General features: G+C 47.8%; 1 protein-coding gene across 1 annotated transcript in view; it reads left to right on the forward strand.

The window, feature by feature from the left end:
* Positions 1–1402: 1402 nt before the first annotated feature.
* Positions 1403–16115, forward strand: part of LOC122375209 (heparan sulfate 2-O-sulfotransferase pipe-like) — a 46033-nt gene continuing 31320 nt past the window's right edge. Inside the window, exons 1-2 of the mRNA XM_043354466.1 lie at positions 1403–1745; positions 14956–15092. Coding sequence (XP_043210401.1) covers positions 1687–1745; positions 14956–15092 — 196 coding nt within the window. The 5' untranslated portion in view covers positions 1403–1686. The remainder of the gene's footprint in view (positions 1746–14955; positions 15093–16115) is intronic.

Genomic DNA, 16115 nt, shown 5'->3' on the forward strand with positions numbered 1-16115 from the left:
GTGCAGCGCCACCGTTTCTAAGTATACACCTGTTAACACATTTTCCCCACATGTTGTGAAAATTTCAGACCCGGGTCGTTCAAGGTCAGGTCACCAGGTCACGTCAAGTGACCTTACCTCAGAAAAAGTTCAAAGGCTCACTGCATGTAGCTACACGGACAAAACGATCACTTTGAAACTTTCAGCGATTGAGTAACGTAATATGTCGGCGTCGTAAGCTTGCGTCGCGAGTAACGTAGCAGTATATATAAAATTTATATCTCGGATTTTCGATATCTGTGACGTAAGGTCAAATCTGAGAACAATGCTTAAAAAGATCTTTAAAAGGGCTATCGAATGCGCTCCGCGGCGCTGTAACTCTTTGGTTCCCGAGTTAACCGTTGGCAGTTTCCAAAATTGTTGAAATGGACAAAGTTTTACTTTTGATGACTTCTGTTTACCTGACATTTGACCTGACCTTAGAAATGACGGAAGCAATTCCGCCAATATTTTTTACGCTCTTCCGATTGCCGCTTGCTGCGTGTCGCTACGTGGCCCAGGAGCCGAGTTAGACGGGGGGCGTGAGCCGTGAAACGTCTCCCCCCCCCCCCCCCAGCACGACACGGAAAACTCAAGCCACCAGCACGGCACGGGTTAACAAATCCTATCCGATACAAAAGTTTTTCATTTTGAACTAGAGCTATAATGGTGGGCTTTTATCGTCTAGGGTGGTGTTCGCTTCAAGAGCTATGACTTGTGATGGAGGAGTCACTAATTGACCTCACCATATCAGTAGATCACTGCCAACCGATATAAAAACGATAGGTGCCTACTGCCTAGTGCCTACACATATGTTTTCCCAGGCACCGTCATCGTTATCGATCAAGCTAGAAATCATAGTAGGTAATCGTTCAGTTGGCGTAGCTAGCATCGGGCTTGCATTTGCATTTTTTGAATGAACCGCAATGTATTTTTTAATATTACTTTATTTGAGTAACGTCTTGTACGGCCCTGCCGTTCATGAATGCCTACCGTAACGCGCCAAGGGTATGCACGGGCCATCCGAAGTCGCTGCAGTAAATTGGAGGGTCTCCGAGCGATCCCAATCGGATGGAGCTGATTCACAACCCTTCAGTCAGTCCCACCTCGGTGTGTGACAAACGCCTCGCGAAATTTGGACCATATGAACTGCGATGACCGCTCTCGCACGATGGCGAAAGTTTGAGGCGGGGGAAAAACCATATCCCGCTCCACTGCAGCAACGGCGGTGTCAGCAGTGAACTGTGTAGGCCGCAGTCGGTCCATCGGCCGGTAATTGGTGTCTCAGCCGAACTAGGTCTCGGTCTGCGCCCGTCTAGGTAACGGCCGGGGCGTTGCGCATGCGCTCTGCGGCGGCGACCTAGCGGTTCGCCGGCCGGCGGCGGTCGCCGGAGTCGTCACTTCCAGCGGGCGGCGCTGGCGGTCGGAGGGCGGGCGGGCGCGCACTGTCGACGCGGGCGTCACTCTGCCGGCGGACAGTGTCCGAGGAACACCGAGCTGCACTCCCACTGCCCGGCAGCCGCGCCTGCGACCCTCCGCCGTCAGTCGGCCGCTCCGCCCGGTCGTGAGTCCGTCTGTCCGTGATCGTTGGCTGCTCGTGACCGTTCCGTTCGTGAGGTGCGCTGGTGGTTGTGTTCGCGCGGCCGCTCGGCCGACACCGGCACCGCTATGGTAAAGGAGGTCATCACGCACGTGGTGCGCCGCTGGCGGCAGCTCGTCCCCTGGAGGTGAGTCCATCCCGCCGGCTGCAGGGTGCACACTGCACACTGCACGTGCGGCACGCGCCGCTCGGCCTCACCGTTGCAGCCTGCACTGCTCCGCGCGGTTTACCGATGTACTTTCTGATGTGTATTGAGGACTGTTTTCTCGCACAGGCCATCGATACAATGTAGATCACGATGAAATGATGAACACATCCGTGACCTATTGTGCTACTTTCTACAGTTCTATGTTGGTATATTTTTTGTTAGGTATATATTTTGTACGCATACGTTTCCATGGACGAAGCGCTATAGCTTACAACCACATAATATTTATGCCACAAAAGCTCCACATAAGTAACATAACGGACGTGACGAGCAACGCGTCAAAACTAAGCAACACTTCAGGCCCTTCTGGTGGTGAAATGAGCTCTCTGTGATCCAGAACGGTTAAATGTGCGTGAATTTTATTCAGTTCAGTACTATTCGATTGTTTTTAATTTTTGGTATAGATCAAGTACAGCGAAGGCTGTTTTTATTTCTGTTGTAAGTTGTAACTTGTTCTAACTTCTAAACGGCACCAGTGCCTTCTCATCAAGTGTTTAACTACATTATATTCTGAATATATTCGATACTTAGACCCTCATGAGTCATGAGTCAGCTGCCCGCAGTGCCCGAGTCGACGGTCCATATAAAGAGCGCCGCACTCATGTCCTGGTGCTGTGACCCGAGAGGTGGAACCAAGGTGGAACTTTAGTGCCCTGGGTGGAACCATCCAGCGCCCATGCAGGTGCGAGTTTGGAATGCGAAGCGGACTGGGTGGGTTACGTGGTTGTTTTCGGTTTAGGGTTCGTAGGCATCGGCGATGCACTTGGTAAATTGTTTCCAAGCATTTCGGCATTCGATTGGACGTTGTTTCTCACATTTACTGTGGATCTGATCACGGTTGGTGGTACAGACAGAACACATTCGTGTTAAATATTATCATACTCGTGTACCGGCAAGTCGTGTCAAGTCGTGACAGGGCGCATCGAAACCGTCATACACATTCCAGGCATCCCATCGGTTGAGATTTTCATTACAGACGATTCGAATTATTTTGCTTTCTCAGTTGAAAGAGCGCTAGAGGTCATATTTTAGGCACTAATCATTCTGACTTTTGTCCCAGTAAATCGACTGCGGATACTGCGTCACCGATTCGTTTCCTGTTGATACCTCAGACACCAAAAACGCGCGTTCCTACACGCAGTCAGTCAGTGCTTTACCTCTGACAGATTTCAGAGTATCGGGTATATGGCGTCGGTCGCGGTTTACCGGGCTCGGAAGGTGCCGCCCGCTCCACACCATGCGTCACTGCCGCCGGCGCCTTGTCTTTGCCGGTACATTGGCCCGACGTGCCGCGCTACACTTCGTGAGGCGGTACTTTCCTCCGGCTCGGGTTTTGTATGCGATTTTTGTAGCTTTAGTCCGAGTCATTGGTGGAGCAATTTTTCCGTGTCCGTTTTGTCCTTCTGAGGACAATATATGGCAGTATTTTCCTAGAACTGGTTAGAGGATTAGGTAAATTACGACTTAGAAGTAAGTCGTAATTCGACACACCAATGAAAGAAAGTCCATACCCTACAGTTAAGATAATATTCAAAGCTATCCGACATCTTCCAAGCAATATTGTGTATTGTACATTGCATGTAAAACAGCGTTTTCATGATGACGGCATTCGGGATATTACCTGCCTTGTGCTGCACACCATTTGAATCTTATTTCGCCGAGTTCTACCATTTTCCTCCCGGTCTGGGGCGATCCCAGGGCGCTCCTCTTGGCCCAATAACACCCACAGCGAGCTCACCCATCGACACCCGCCAATTTGTACCCACTCTGCGCCTCGCGTCGGGACCAGCGGCCGACACTCTCCCGCCGATGCATTAGTCATGTCCGCACAATGACGATGGGTGTCCGTGCGAACCCAACCGGGAGGGGCCGCGCGGTAGTATACATACACGTATGTAGACGGTGGGGGAGGTGTGCGCAATGTCGCTACTATCGGCTACCCGTCCCCGATATGCATTGACATGAGCTGACGACGGCAGACAAAGGAAGGCAACGGGTTATTAGTTTGTCTAATCGACCTGTCCAGGCGGCTTCCATGCGTGTTTGCCTGCTTCTTATGTAGGCTATAAACATATGAGACATGTGACTTTTCTGTCCAAACACCTTTTCCCATGCAAGGCTGCATCATCCACTGATGGTTGCCCACAACTATTGACACGACACTGACTCGATAAGGTAAACCCTGGACAAAAAAAGTAACGGGCTTACGAACCGTCACTCGCTTACACATGCTTGTTAGTTCTTCTCTCGGTTCTTTTGGAGGCGACACAACTTCACTGCAGCTGACCTGAGTGACCGGATAGTTGATCGAAGCGTGTGCTCTCGCTCCCGCTGCCCATTTTGTTGATGCATCAGACGAAGCGTGCATCGCTGGCCCGTTTTTCGACACGCAACGCCCGACTGCCGGTCACGGGAATCAATTAGTTGGCACGCCTGCATCTCCACTGGGCTCAGGACGCACTCCGGAGGGATTTGGTTCAGCTGTCCGTGCGCAGATCCCCGCATTTCGCTCACCTTAGGTACTCAGGAATCACCGCGGAAGCTCGCTGCAATTCACGGTCACTGGCGCACCTCCAATCGAGCGCGATTCAGAATACTGAACGACCAGGGCCATGAGGACATTATCAGACCACTCTGAGACATCGTCGGGTCGTGGGGTTAATGGCCGTCGATGACGTTACGATGATAACGCATTGAATTGCGTTAGATAACCACCGTCACGGCTATGCCACTTTTTGTGAACCGTTTGATGGTTATAGCTCATGACCAAAGAACTAGAGTCTGATACCTATTTACGACTTTTAAGCATCCGATATTAGGTAATACCGCTAAGTCATCTAGGATCTTGTTTGCAAACGCACACGCAACGTCTGACTCCATCAACAGAAAAAGCTGATGCATGCCTTATTTCCGCAAGGTGGCTATCCAAGTTCCAGCTACACTGGAAAACGTAGATATTCAGGCAACGGGCTTTTTTTTCTATATCACCGTCCGTCGTCCCGTTTGCCCACTGCTGACCCGGTCCCTCTCAATGCTGTCCTGATCGCTCTGTGTACTGACTTCAGCCTCTTCTCGTGCCACCTCGGCTCTGTCTCTTTCCGTGCTGCCTATCAGTATCTGAGCGCGTCTCGCTCCACTAATGATGGACGTTCTAACGGAGCTGAATGCTCCGAGATCCAGCGCCGGCCAGCCACTGCACTGAGCCAAGTCACAGCCGGTCAACCGTGTCCGGACGAACGCATAGGAGCCACAGGCGACTGGCCGTATGGGAGAGTGAGATGTGTCACGGGTGACAGAGACCTGTCACGTCATCTTATAAGGCACGTAGTTATGCGTCTATCAGGCATATGAAGGCATGCCAATTGCCGGATAATCTGTGCAAACTGCAAATCGTCTCGATATGTTAAAGGGACCCTCCCATCCCACCTTCAAAAAAGTTAATGAATTGGCATGAAAGTGATGTCCCTTGGTTCAGAAAGAGCGAAAACGAATATCTACCAAATTTCACCGAAAAATATTCACTGGTTTTCAAGATATTAGGCTTCTACTTTTGTTTACTTTTTGGGATCTCCCCTGTTACTAGCGACTTTATTTGGAAGCAATAATTTGGCAGCCTTAAAGTGCGGCAGACGTTGCGCGCAAAGCAGTGTATACCACCACGTGTTAACGATGGTTTTAGTCTAAGATTTAAAAATCGTTAGATCTCCGCTGACGTCACAAATTCTAAGGGGGCATTCCAATGCATTAGCCCCTTAGAATCCGAAAACTGCAAGTTTGAAATTTCATATCTTCGAATTAAAGCATTTTTCGATGTTGTGAGTGCCCAAACCGGTATTTGCAGGCCATGGCCACCAATTTGGCTATCTCAACTCAAAACTAATGTTAAGGTGGGAGTGTCCCTTTAAAGGTAGTGTGCCAGCTTTCTTGGACCGTATGGAGTTAATGGCCCAGATAAGGAGAACCGGATTTTTAGAACTTACCCATACCTTCAAAACTCATGGAAACGTCTTAAATTCTTCAAATTTTGAGTACCCCAGTGCGAAATTCGCCCCGACGGGTTGTCGGTCGTACCCCAACCACATTTCACACCACTATGAACAATAAATGCACACACTGAAATCGCTATTACCGATATGCTCATCCAATCAAGTTTCGATAAACCCGTTCATCATCATCTCCTGCGGTTTCGAACACGCCTGTTAGGTGGCTTCTGATGCTCGTCGAGGTCGGAATTTCCAAATACGCGTGGTGCGTCGGGCCGCGCGCTCTGACTTCGGCCAAGAAAAATGCGTCAGCTGATCATTGTCATTTCTGCCACTTGCGTGTGGTGAAATGGGGTCATAACTTATAAGACGGCTTTTTCATATCAATTATTTTACATAAAATCATATTTCAAACCATAAATAATGTTCGACAGCCAAATAAAAGAAACAATACAATACGGGCTTAGGGAAAGGAGGGTGAATTGCGCCACCTTAAGGAAAAACGCTAATTGTAAGAAAACCACTGGAGATGTAAGCATGCACTGGTAACCATTTTAAAGAGGAACTCATTGGCTACGATTTAAGGGCCTCCCGATCAATTAAGAATGTTTCGTTTGCTTCTGACAGCTGCTTTTTCAGAAACATGCAAAAGGGCGCATTTACCAACAACTGCTGTAAATTGCGCCAGGGGGATGGCGCAATTAGAATCCAATTGCGCCCTATCCTTTAACATGGCTAAGCAAAGGAGACGGAATGCATACACTGAAAACAAAAATGATTCCCTTTGACGGATAATGGGAGAATGGTCCAAAACAACACCCCAAATATTCCTGTTCTCTACCTCAAGTATTCCCCTTTTCGCTCTATGATCCTCAAAATATTCTGCCAAAATTCTTCAAATATTCCCACAAGGGAGTTAGGGAGAATACAGACAATGCCCCGATTCTTCCCCTGCGAGCACCCTAAAATACCCCATATATTCTTCAGATATTCTTACAGAATTGCGTCTATTCTCCTTTGATGCCCATATAATGCCACCATCACACTCCTAATCTACCTCTAGAAATCCCACTTTATGCTTTATTGATGCTTACGATATACCCCATTACATGCTCTCATAATGCCCCAATTATCACCCTTGATATTCCCCCTTGAGTCCGCAAAATGCCCGGGTCGCGACTCTCACTGGCAAAATGAGGAATACAAGCATAACATATAAACATGGATCTTACAAATGTGGCATGTATTATTTCAAATGTACTTGCAAGAATGCAATTCACAGCCTCTTGTTGAGTCACGTAATCATAAAGAATGAATGAAAAATGTGATTCCCAGCTTGGGATTACAAATAAACACATAAACACGCTCAATGCCCATGTGCCTCAATGCACCAATGCACCCTGCATTAGCCCTGTGCCCTCCTGCTGCAGCTCCACTCCGACAAACACACACGCCGTCTGTGCACGCCCCGCTCTCTTCGCAACCAACGCATCACTTCCCGATGCTCGAAACTTCACTGCAGCTCAGCGAGACTTCTCTGAGCGCCAGCTGTGGCATTTGGCAGTCGACTCCACCGGCGCAGGCCCATGATGAGTCGCGACAAAAACCACATTGTGGAACGCACCGCCCGTGACACTCGCAGATTAAATCACAAATGCACCATCCCCAGGAGGAGCAGCGCTCCATCCAGAGTGGTGGCGCTGGTCACCATGGCGCCCTCCACCAGCACGTTGAACGTGCTGCCGCCTCCAGAGGGTCCTTCCTGGATAATAGGCCTTGACGACAGCACGCAGTGCGCATCCACTACGACCGCCGCCTCCTCGCCCAGCAACCGCAGAATGATGAGCGGCACGTCCTCTGTGAAACAAACACGTAGCATCACTGTTAAAGGGACACTCCCACCTTAACATTAGTTTTGAGTTGAGATAGCCAAATTGGTGGCCATGGCCTGCAAATACCGGTTTGGGCACTCACAACATCGACAAATGCTTTAATTCGGAGATATGGAATTTCAAACTTGCAGTTTTCGGATTCTAAGGGGCTAGTGCATTGGTATACCCCCTTAGAATTTGTGACGTCAGCGGAGATCTAACGATTTTTAAATCTTTTACTAAAACGTTGGGTAGCACGCGGTGGTATATGCTGCTTTGCGCGCAACAAATGCCGCACTTTCAAATAAAGTCGCTAGGAACAGCGGAGATCCCAAAAAGTAAACAAAAGTAAAAGTCTGATATCTTGAAAACCTGTGAATATTTTTCGATGAAATTTGGTAGATATTCGTTTTCGCTCTTTCTGAACCGAGCGACATCACTTTCGTGCCAATTCATTAACTTTTTTGAAGGTGGGAGGGTCCCTTTAATTTACTACTTTTGACTTACTGACGTTCTGGAAGCAGGATAGTACTGGACTCAGGAAGTTTATCGGATTGACTTGTCCATTATTCACGAACAATCACGGCGACAAAATTGTATTCAACTCAATGCTAAATTGTTGTAATCTGACTCAACTCAGACTTAACTGATTCAAAGGGACAATGCCACCCATTTAAAAGCAGGAGAACATACCTATCTGAGGCGTACTAAAAATGTTCATTACTCTTCACTGGACAGCGGACATCCTGACCCGACACAGCGGTAACTTTTGAAAATAAACATCTTGCAAGATATTTTGAGGCTCAATGTTTTACAAGACACGCATTCTTGTAATGGCAATCCAGGATATTAACTTCATTCTACATTATTGAATATAAACTTGTTGTAAAAATTTCAAGTCCCGGTCTAGTTTCAAGGTCAGGTCACCAGGTCACGTCAAGTGACCTGATCTCAGAATAAGTTTAAAGGCTCGCTGTAGCTACATCGACTGAACGATCGCTCTAAAACTTAAGGCGATTGATAAGAGTAGCAGTATGTATAAAATTTATATCTTGGAATTTTGATATCTGTGACCTATGGTCAGGTCAATTTTGCAACCTCTCCTTTAAAGTCAATGGGAGAAAATTGAAGTGTGCCTCATTTGAAGGAATGTCGTTCTAAACACTCATTAACCCGCGCCCGGCTGGGGGTCCTGGATTTCCACGCCCTGCTGGGGGGGGGGGTGTTTGAACACCCCCCCTTCTAACTCGGCTCCTGGGCCACGTAGCGATACGCGGAAGGCGGCGTTCGAAAGAGCGTCAAAAATAATGACGAAATCAGTTCGGTCAATTTTTTGGTCAGGTCAAAGGTCAGGTCACCAGAGGTCATTGAAGGCAAAATTTCGCCGATTTCCAGGTCGAATATCGAAAATTTCCAAGAAGCCAACGCATAACTCGGGAACCAATAGAGCTACAGCGCCGCGGAAAAGCGCATTCGATAGCCCTATTAACGCCCTTTCTGAATAATTCTCTCAGATTTGACCTAACGTCAACGGTTTTGCCTGCAGGGGGCAAAAACTGCAAAAATAGCCGATTTTTTTCGGAAACGGTTTTTCTGCAATAACTTTTGACCCAAGCCTTGTACGAGCTTACTTTTACCGGCATCGTGTTCCTCTCGTCAAGACGCATCGAATGAACTATAACTTGACCTTGAAAGGTCAACTTGAAAATTTGACCTAAGGTCAAGGTCATGACCTGACCGGAAAGGGTCATGTTGCATATCAGTCGATCCGTATCGTCGAGCTGAACACATCTAAGGTGTTTTCATCGCTCTAGCATGCCTCTATCAAAAGTTATTTGCGAAAAACTGTTACTATACCATTCGTGACCTAAGATGACCTCAGGGCATAAACAGGGGTCACGGACACCATTTTCATGTTCAGTGTGTCTAAACCACTTGTAATTCAGTGTTTGGGAGTGTTTATAATGTCTTTCGTCCGAAAGAGACGCATTTCAATTTTCTCCCATTGACTTATAATGGGGAGGTCGCAAAATTGACCTGACCTTAGGTCATCGATATCAAAATTCTGAGATATACATTTTGTACATGCTATTGCTCTTAGCAATCGCTGAAAGTTTCAAAGCGATCGGTCACTCGGTGTAGCTATGACAGACATTGAAACTTTTTATGAGGTGAGGTCACTTCAAGTGACCTGGTGACCTGACCTTGAATGGCCTCGGTCTAAAATGTTCACAACATGTGTAGAATTGATGCATGATAAGGTGTACCAAAAACGGCGGCGCTCCGCGCCGCCGTTTTTGAGATATTCGCGAAAAACCACAAGGGGGGTGTTCAAACACCCCCCCCAGCAGGGCGCGGGTTAACATCGGTTTATAAGTAAATATGACACACTGAAGCTGCAAATTGTACACATGACCCCTCTCTGTGCCCCTGACGTCATATCAGGTCATTAAAGGTCACCAGCAGTTTTTACTATAGCTTTTGATAGAGACGTGCTAGAGCGGTGATAACATGTCAGATGTTTAACAATATACATGTCAGATGTGTTCAGCTCGACGATACGGATCGAGTGATATGCAACATGACTCTTTCCGGTCAGGTCATGACCTTGACCTGAGGTCAAATTTTCAAAATGACCTTTCCAGGTCAACTTATAGTTCATTCGACGCTTCTCGACGAGAGTAACACGATGCTGGTAAAATTGATGTCGTGACTTATTTGAGTCAAAAGCAATTACCGAAAAACTTTTTTTTTGTAAATACGGCTTTTTTGGAGTTTCCCCTCTAGAGGCTAATCCGTTGACCTGAGGTCAAATCTGAGAACATTCTTCAGATAGGCCTGTAAAAGAGGTATCGAATGCGATCTTCCCCGGCGCTGTAGCTCTATTGGTTCCCGAGTTATGCGCTGGGTGTTTCGAAAATTGTTGAAATATATAAAATTTGACATTTGATGACCTCTGGTTACCTGACCTAAAAAATGACCGAAGTATTTTCAATTTTTATTTACCCTTTTTCGAATGCCGCTTACCGCGTGTCGCTACGTGGCCTAGGAGCCGAATTAGACGGGGAGGGGTGAAAACGCCCTCCTCCCCCCCCCCCAGCACGACACGGGAAATTCAGACCACCAGCACGGCGCAGTAAAAAAAAGAATATAGAATAAAAACACTTAAAAAAACATATAATAAATCAGCTGCATTTCGTCCTTACCTCGACTGCGAGATGTATTTTCACAGATTGTCTTCATAAAGTCACGTAGGCTGGTCGTACCTGGTGGCAGGTTTCCCAGCGATGAGCTCAGCTCTCTCTTTATCTCTCTCAGTCCATCCATGGCATAAAGATGGATTCTGTTTGTGTTTCTTAGGAAAATATTGCCTTTACGCTGTGTCAGAAATATCAAAGAGTGCAATAGGAACAAAAACTTCGCTTGCGAAAGTCACAGACCTAAAAACACACACTTAAATGCCCGAAAATGCAGGCCCCGAAACGCAGTCAACTTCACCTCACAGTTACAAACTGTCATGGCGGCGAGAAAATGGCAGTTATGCTCTTTCCGGGAATCATAGTGACATAATTGGAGAATCATGAGAGAGTCAAATGGGAATCGCGAGACAGTATTGATTCTTCAATGATTCTTGTAGCTGAGAATCATTGGAGAGTATTACAGTTCTAATTGGGTGATATCTACGTTCTATCGAGAGGATCAGCGCCACTGGTATACTATGGGAGTATTACAGACATATTTGGGGACTCTGATTCCCTCTGTGATGCCTGCATAATCGAAGGGAATGAAAAAATGGGTATAATATAAGGATCAAAAGGGAATCATGCGGGTATAAATGCCCATGACCAGGGCATCAGGAGAATCATTTTGGTTTTCAGTGTACACTCCGGCATTCTATGTCATTGTGGCTTACTTGAACATGTATTATGTGAATCAAGCTCGATACATAATAAATGTAGATATAAATTGCGATGTTTTTTTTTGCGCAGGTAAATAACTTTACTTGTGTCCGGTATGCTTCTGAAGTGGAACGAAAACGTTTGATGTAACCGACTAGATATATATGAACGTATGCGCCTAGACGGTTATATTTTCAATCGTTTCTCTCAAAATTAATATTTTTTATTGCTTCTACAACTTTTTTGACATCAGTTTTTACTTTGTATCATAGCTGTCACCTCTCACGCCTGTGTCCATGTTAAAAATGCCGTATTTTGTCAATTACACCGCACGTTCATAGCCCAAATGGTAGCTACATTATAAGTTCGATGAGAGAAATAATTTTTGGACTGACAATGGCGGGTTGCTCCCCTGCCTGACATAAAACTCCTTCTTTATTGCAATCAGTTAATGATGCATTCATACTGTCGTGATACAATAGCTACACCATTATTCTATTTGCGCCCCCCTGGCGCAATTGCCATGGGCGCAATTAAAATTGAGGTACTTTTTAATAAAAGCGTAGAAGTTACCATAAAGATGCTAAAGGATGTTTACTGTTTCAGTGAAATATAATGAAAAAAGGACTTTTCTTTCCAAATATCACTCTCAAAATCACACAAGTATCGCCTATTTTTATAGCCAACGGTTCAAAATGCTGCAAAAAAGTTAAGAAAGCGCCGTAATATCTTCGATGGCGTAATGAGCCTTGCTGATTGGCTTCATCGGAGAGCTTGGGCCATAAAAGGAACTATCCAGTGGTGAAAATAATGTTTTTGAAAACAAAATGCTGAACATGCCATTGAATTCGTGGGAATGTGGGTGGGCGCAATTGGTTAGGAGGGCGCAATACACCCACTTTCCCCTACAGTTTAAGGCTCGACATTGTGTTGTCTACGATTAGACAGCTGATAACTCATTCCCGTACGTCGTATGGTCGTAACACTATAATGACCTTTGCTTATTGTCACAAGTGCGCCGCATTCGCGATTGTTGCCCGACGCCTGTTTGCAGGTGAGCCCACTACAGTTGTTATACATAGGTATCTAAAAACCGAAAAACTTTTAGGCGAAAAAGGCACTATTCCAGGCCCATTTTTGATTTTTTTTGCGATATTAGGTAAAAACAGAAGCTTCTTATCCTAGGAAAAATAAAACGGGAAATCTTTCAAAGGTGGCACACTACCTTTAAACACCCAGTCACCGATGTAAACATGGTGGTTGTTGATCTGCGCCTGGATCGGATAGCGAGAGCAGTGGTGCCAGAAAGTAAGCCATCTTAACCCTCGCCCTTCCTCCGCTCCGTTCAGCCATCACAATAGTAATCTTGATCACAATAAGCCCGACCCGGCGTGTAGGCCGGAGCGGCGACCGCAGGTCTTTCTGCTGTATTTATCTGACCCGTGACCGCAGGCGAAGGGCCGCGCGAGGCAGGCCGCTTTCTCCATCCAACCAACAGTCGTCTCTATCCAGTGGGGCGTATCTTAGTGCGTGGTGTGTTTGCATGAATAGCGCATTTTTGCGAAGTCACGTGCCGTTTATTGAGGTAGGATGTCACGGCGTCGTGAAGCCGTCGGAACACGACACGAATTCTTAGTAACCATCGAAATCTGTAAACACTGTTCCCTTTCCGTTTTGTCTGATGTTTCGAAATCATTCTGCAATTTAGTTTGCGGGCTGTTACAGAGAGGATTGGTTCACCTCATGTCACTTGTAAGCACAATTCAAAGCCATGGTTATGCCCGCGCTTTGTATGTAAGTACAAGACACTTGTCATGCACTAACTAGAGACAATAACCACGTATCTCGACACTCGTGCGTTGGGGGAAGGGGGAGGGGTCCCAGAGGGCGTGGGACAAAGTTACCTATACTGCGCAGTGCGCACTATAGCATGTCACATGCATCTTGCACAAAGCGGTATGCACGTTGTTGCTAGAGGCTCGAGTTAGAGCACGTGGTTGTGCCCGAGGCCCTGCCCAGTGCCCAGCCGAAGTCAATCAATCAATCAATCAATCAATTTATTGAAACGCAGCAGTTACTTAATACTTCAGTAACTGCTGCGTTTGGGACTCAGCCGGGTACAACCGCGGTAAACTCCCATGAGCCCCCACGTCATACCGCGCTCGTTCCCGCTGCCACGTCACGGCCACCGAATATCAACGAGTCCCTCCTATGGCTTGGCGTCCGCTGGGCGTCCAAGCAAGGCTTCTCTGACCGGGGAGGGGCAGAGAGGGTGGCAAGGTCACTCACCCGACCACCCCGTCCGAGTCTGTGCACCCTGCCCGCGGGCGCCCCGTGTGCCGAGCTGAACAGGTGGTCCAGCCGCCCCTCGCAACAGTGCAGCCATCGCCGGCGGCCAAAGACGGGTGTGCAGTTCTCAGCACTGCTCCGCGCCGGCCTGTAACTAACCGACCGACCCCGCTCCCCCGCCGGCCTCTAACGTGGGGCGATCTTCTGGCGGTCGGTGATGCGCCGGCACCCGGGGCGCTCTCTGCACGTGCAGCGGCAGGCGGCGCGGTGGCGACACGGGCGACCCGGTGACCTGGACTGCGCAGTGCGCGCTGACCCGCGCTGGCCGGCCCATGTGGAGCACGTGCTGCTGGCTGAGCGTGGACACTGCAGCCACGGCAGTGGGCTGATCGTCACAGACTGTGGCGAGGAGACAGTCCGATGGTTATGCTGATGTCTGTGCCACCTGGAATAGCACCGGCCTTGATTTCACTTTCGCTCCAAAGATAACCTCGTTGTTCCAGCGCTTAGAAATGGCACGGTTTGTTTGATGCCTGCATATTGGCGTTCAAGAAAGTCTTTCCGTTCGGTGTTGACGCTTATTGTCGCTGATGTTCACGAACAGTTCTTAAACGTCCAGTTATAAAGAGCTGTGCAATGCTCAAGCGCTTCTATGGCACGAGTATCATCCGAGCAGCAGCCGTTACTGCACGATATGTCGAATACAGAGCAAATAAGAAAATATTCTTGGCGTCAAATGAGTCAAAGTTCGCAGGAAAACAGCTGTGTGAGTGAAGAACTTACATTGAACGTCCCCGCAATTAATGCGCCGTCCTGTGGATGCCTGTTGTACAACATAAATAATTGCTGTCGTCATGACTCAGTGGATCGGACGTCGGTATACCGTGGTCTGTCTGACCTGTGTTCGTCGGGTCCTTCGGCAGACGGTCGGAGCCATGCTGGCTGTCGGTCGGTGTCCTGGTGTGACGTGTGCGTCACGCCCTTCCACAGGGTGTTGGAGATGCTGCCGGCTGCCGCTAAGACTCAGCTGGGCGGCTGTCGGGCGGTATACCGTGGTCTGACGTGTGTTCGTCGTGTTCTGCCACAGGCTGTCGGAGATGCTGGCGCTGATGCTGCTCACCGTCACCGTGTTCCTGTTCGTCCACACCAACGACCTGGCTGCGCAGCTGGAGTCGGCCAAGCAGCAGCAGCAGCGGCTGGCGCTCACCGGCGCCCGCAGCGACGGTAAGACAACCGGCTATCCCACCACTGCGCTGACCGGTCCACACATGAGGGTATGGAACCTCACCGACGCGCACAGAGATAACTCACTGTCTCACTTCTGACCGGAGGCCGGAGGCACACGGGGACGGGTCGGTATTTGTAATGACTTTCTGATTTCACCGCGCCAACGAACTTAGCTGTTGTATCCTAAACCGAACTGAACGCATCCACAGACGGTATAGGAGGCCTTATTATCTCACTGCTGAGCGGCGCCTTCAGTGACGTTATTGCAGAATCATCAGTTGCTTTCTATATATCAAGTAACAAAATGTTCTTATGAAAGAGTAACAGCTTTTATGTTGTTAAGTAACCATATTATCTGCTCTCTTGGCCGTGGCAATAAGTAATATTTATAAGCTGTTGATTCAAAGCGACAATTTTTTAACCGTGAGTGTGGGTGCAAGAAACAATCAATACATTGAGTTCGTCTTTCGCCTCGCAATCTGCAAAGTGGGAGCGGGAGTCTGCAATATTTCATATCATGGCTCTAGTGGCTTCATTGAAATCTGAGATGACCTGCATTTACCGCATTTTATTGCATGAAAAACGCTTTTTCGTCACTTTCGTAAAAGGAGGAAAATCGTGCCGCCGCAGCACCACTTTGCTCCGGAGACACCATTGTTCTGCAGTATGCAGTATGGAGGCCGAGCAAAACACACCGCTTCCTGCAGCCCATGGTTTCACTTTCCTGTCTGTGTCAGCCGTGCATCATCCAGTAACAGCTGGATATTACCGGACATCGAAACGGGAAACCGAGACACAACCGGATCGCACCGACCTATGACGGGCTGCGATCATACTGAATAAGAACCCACGGGTGAGAATCTGTCACTGAACAGGGTACTTACTATATCAGCTGCACTTGGCCTCGCTTTTTCCCCGGAACATTAAAATGGCGCTTTATTGACTATCGGTGATTTGATGGTATTTTCTTGTGCAATGTTATTCTTGCATCGATTATCCGTTTATCTTTCTTGTTATTTT

This window comes from Amphibalanus amphitrite, unplaced genomic scaffold (genome assembly GCF_019059575.1).
Source record: "Amphibalanus amphitrite isolate SeventyFive unplaced genomic scaffold, NRLGWU_Aamphi_draft 001796F_arrow, whole genome shotgun sequence".
In the NCBI taxonomy this organism is placed as follows: Eukaryota; Metazoa; Arthropoda; class Thecostraca; order Balanomorpha; family Balanidae; genus Amphibalanus; species Amphibalanus amphitrite.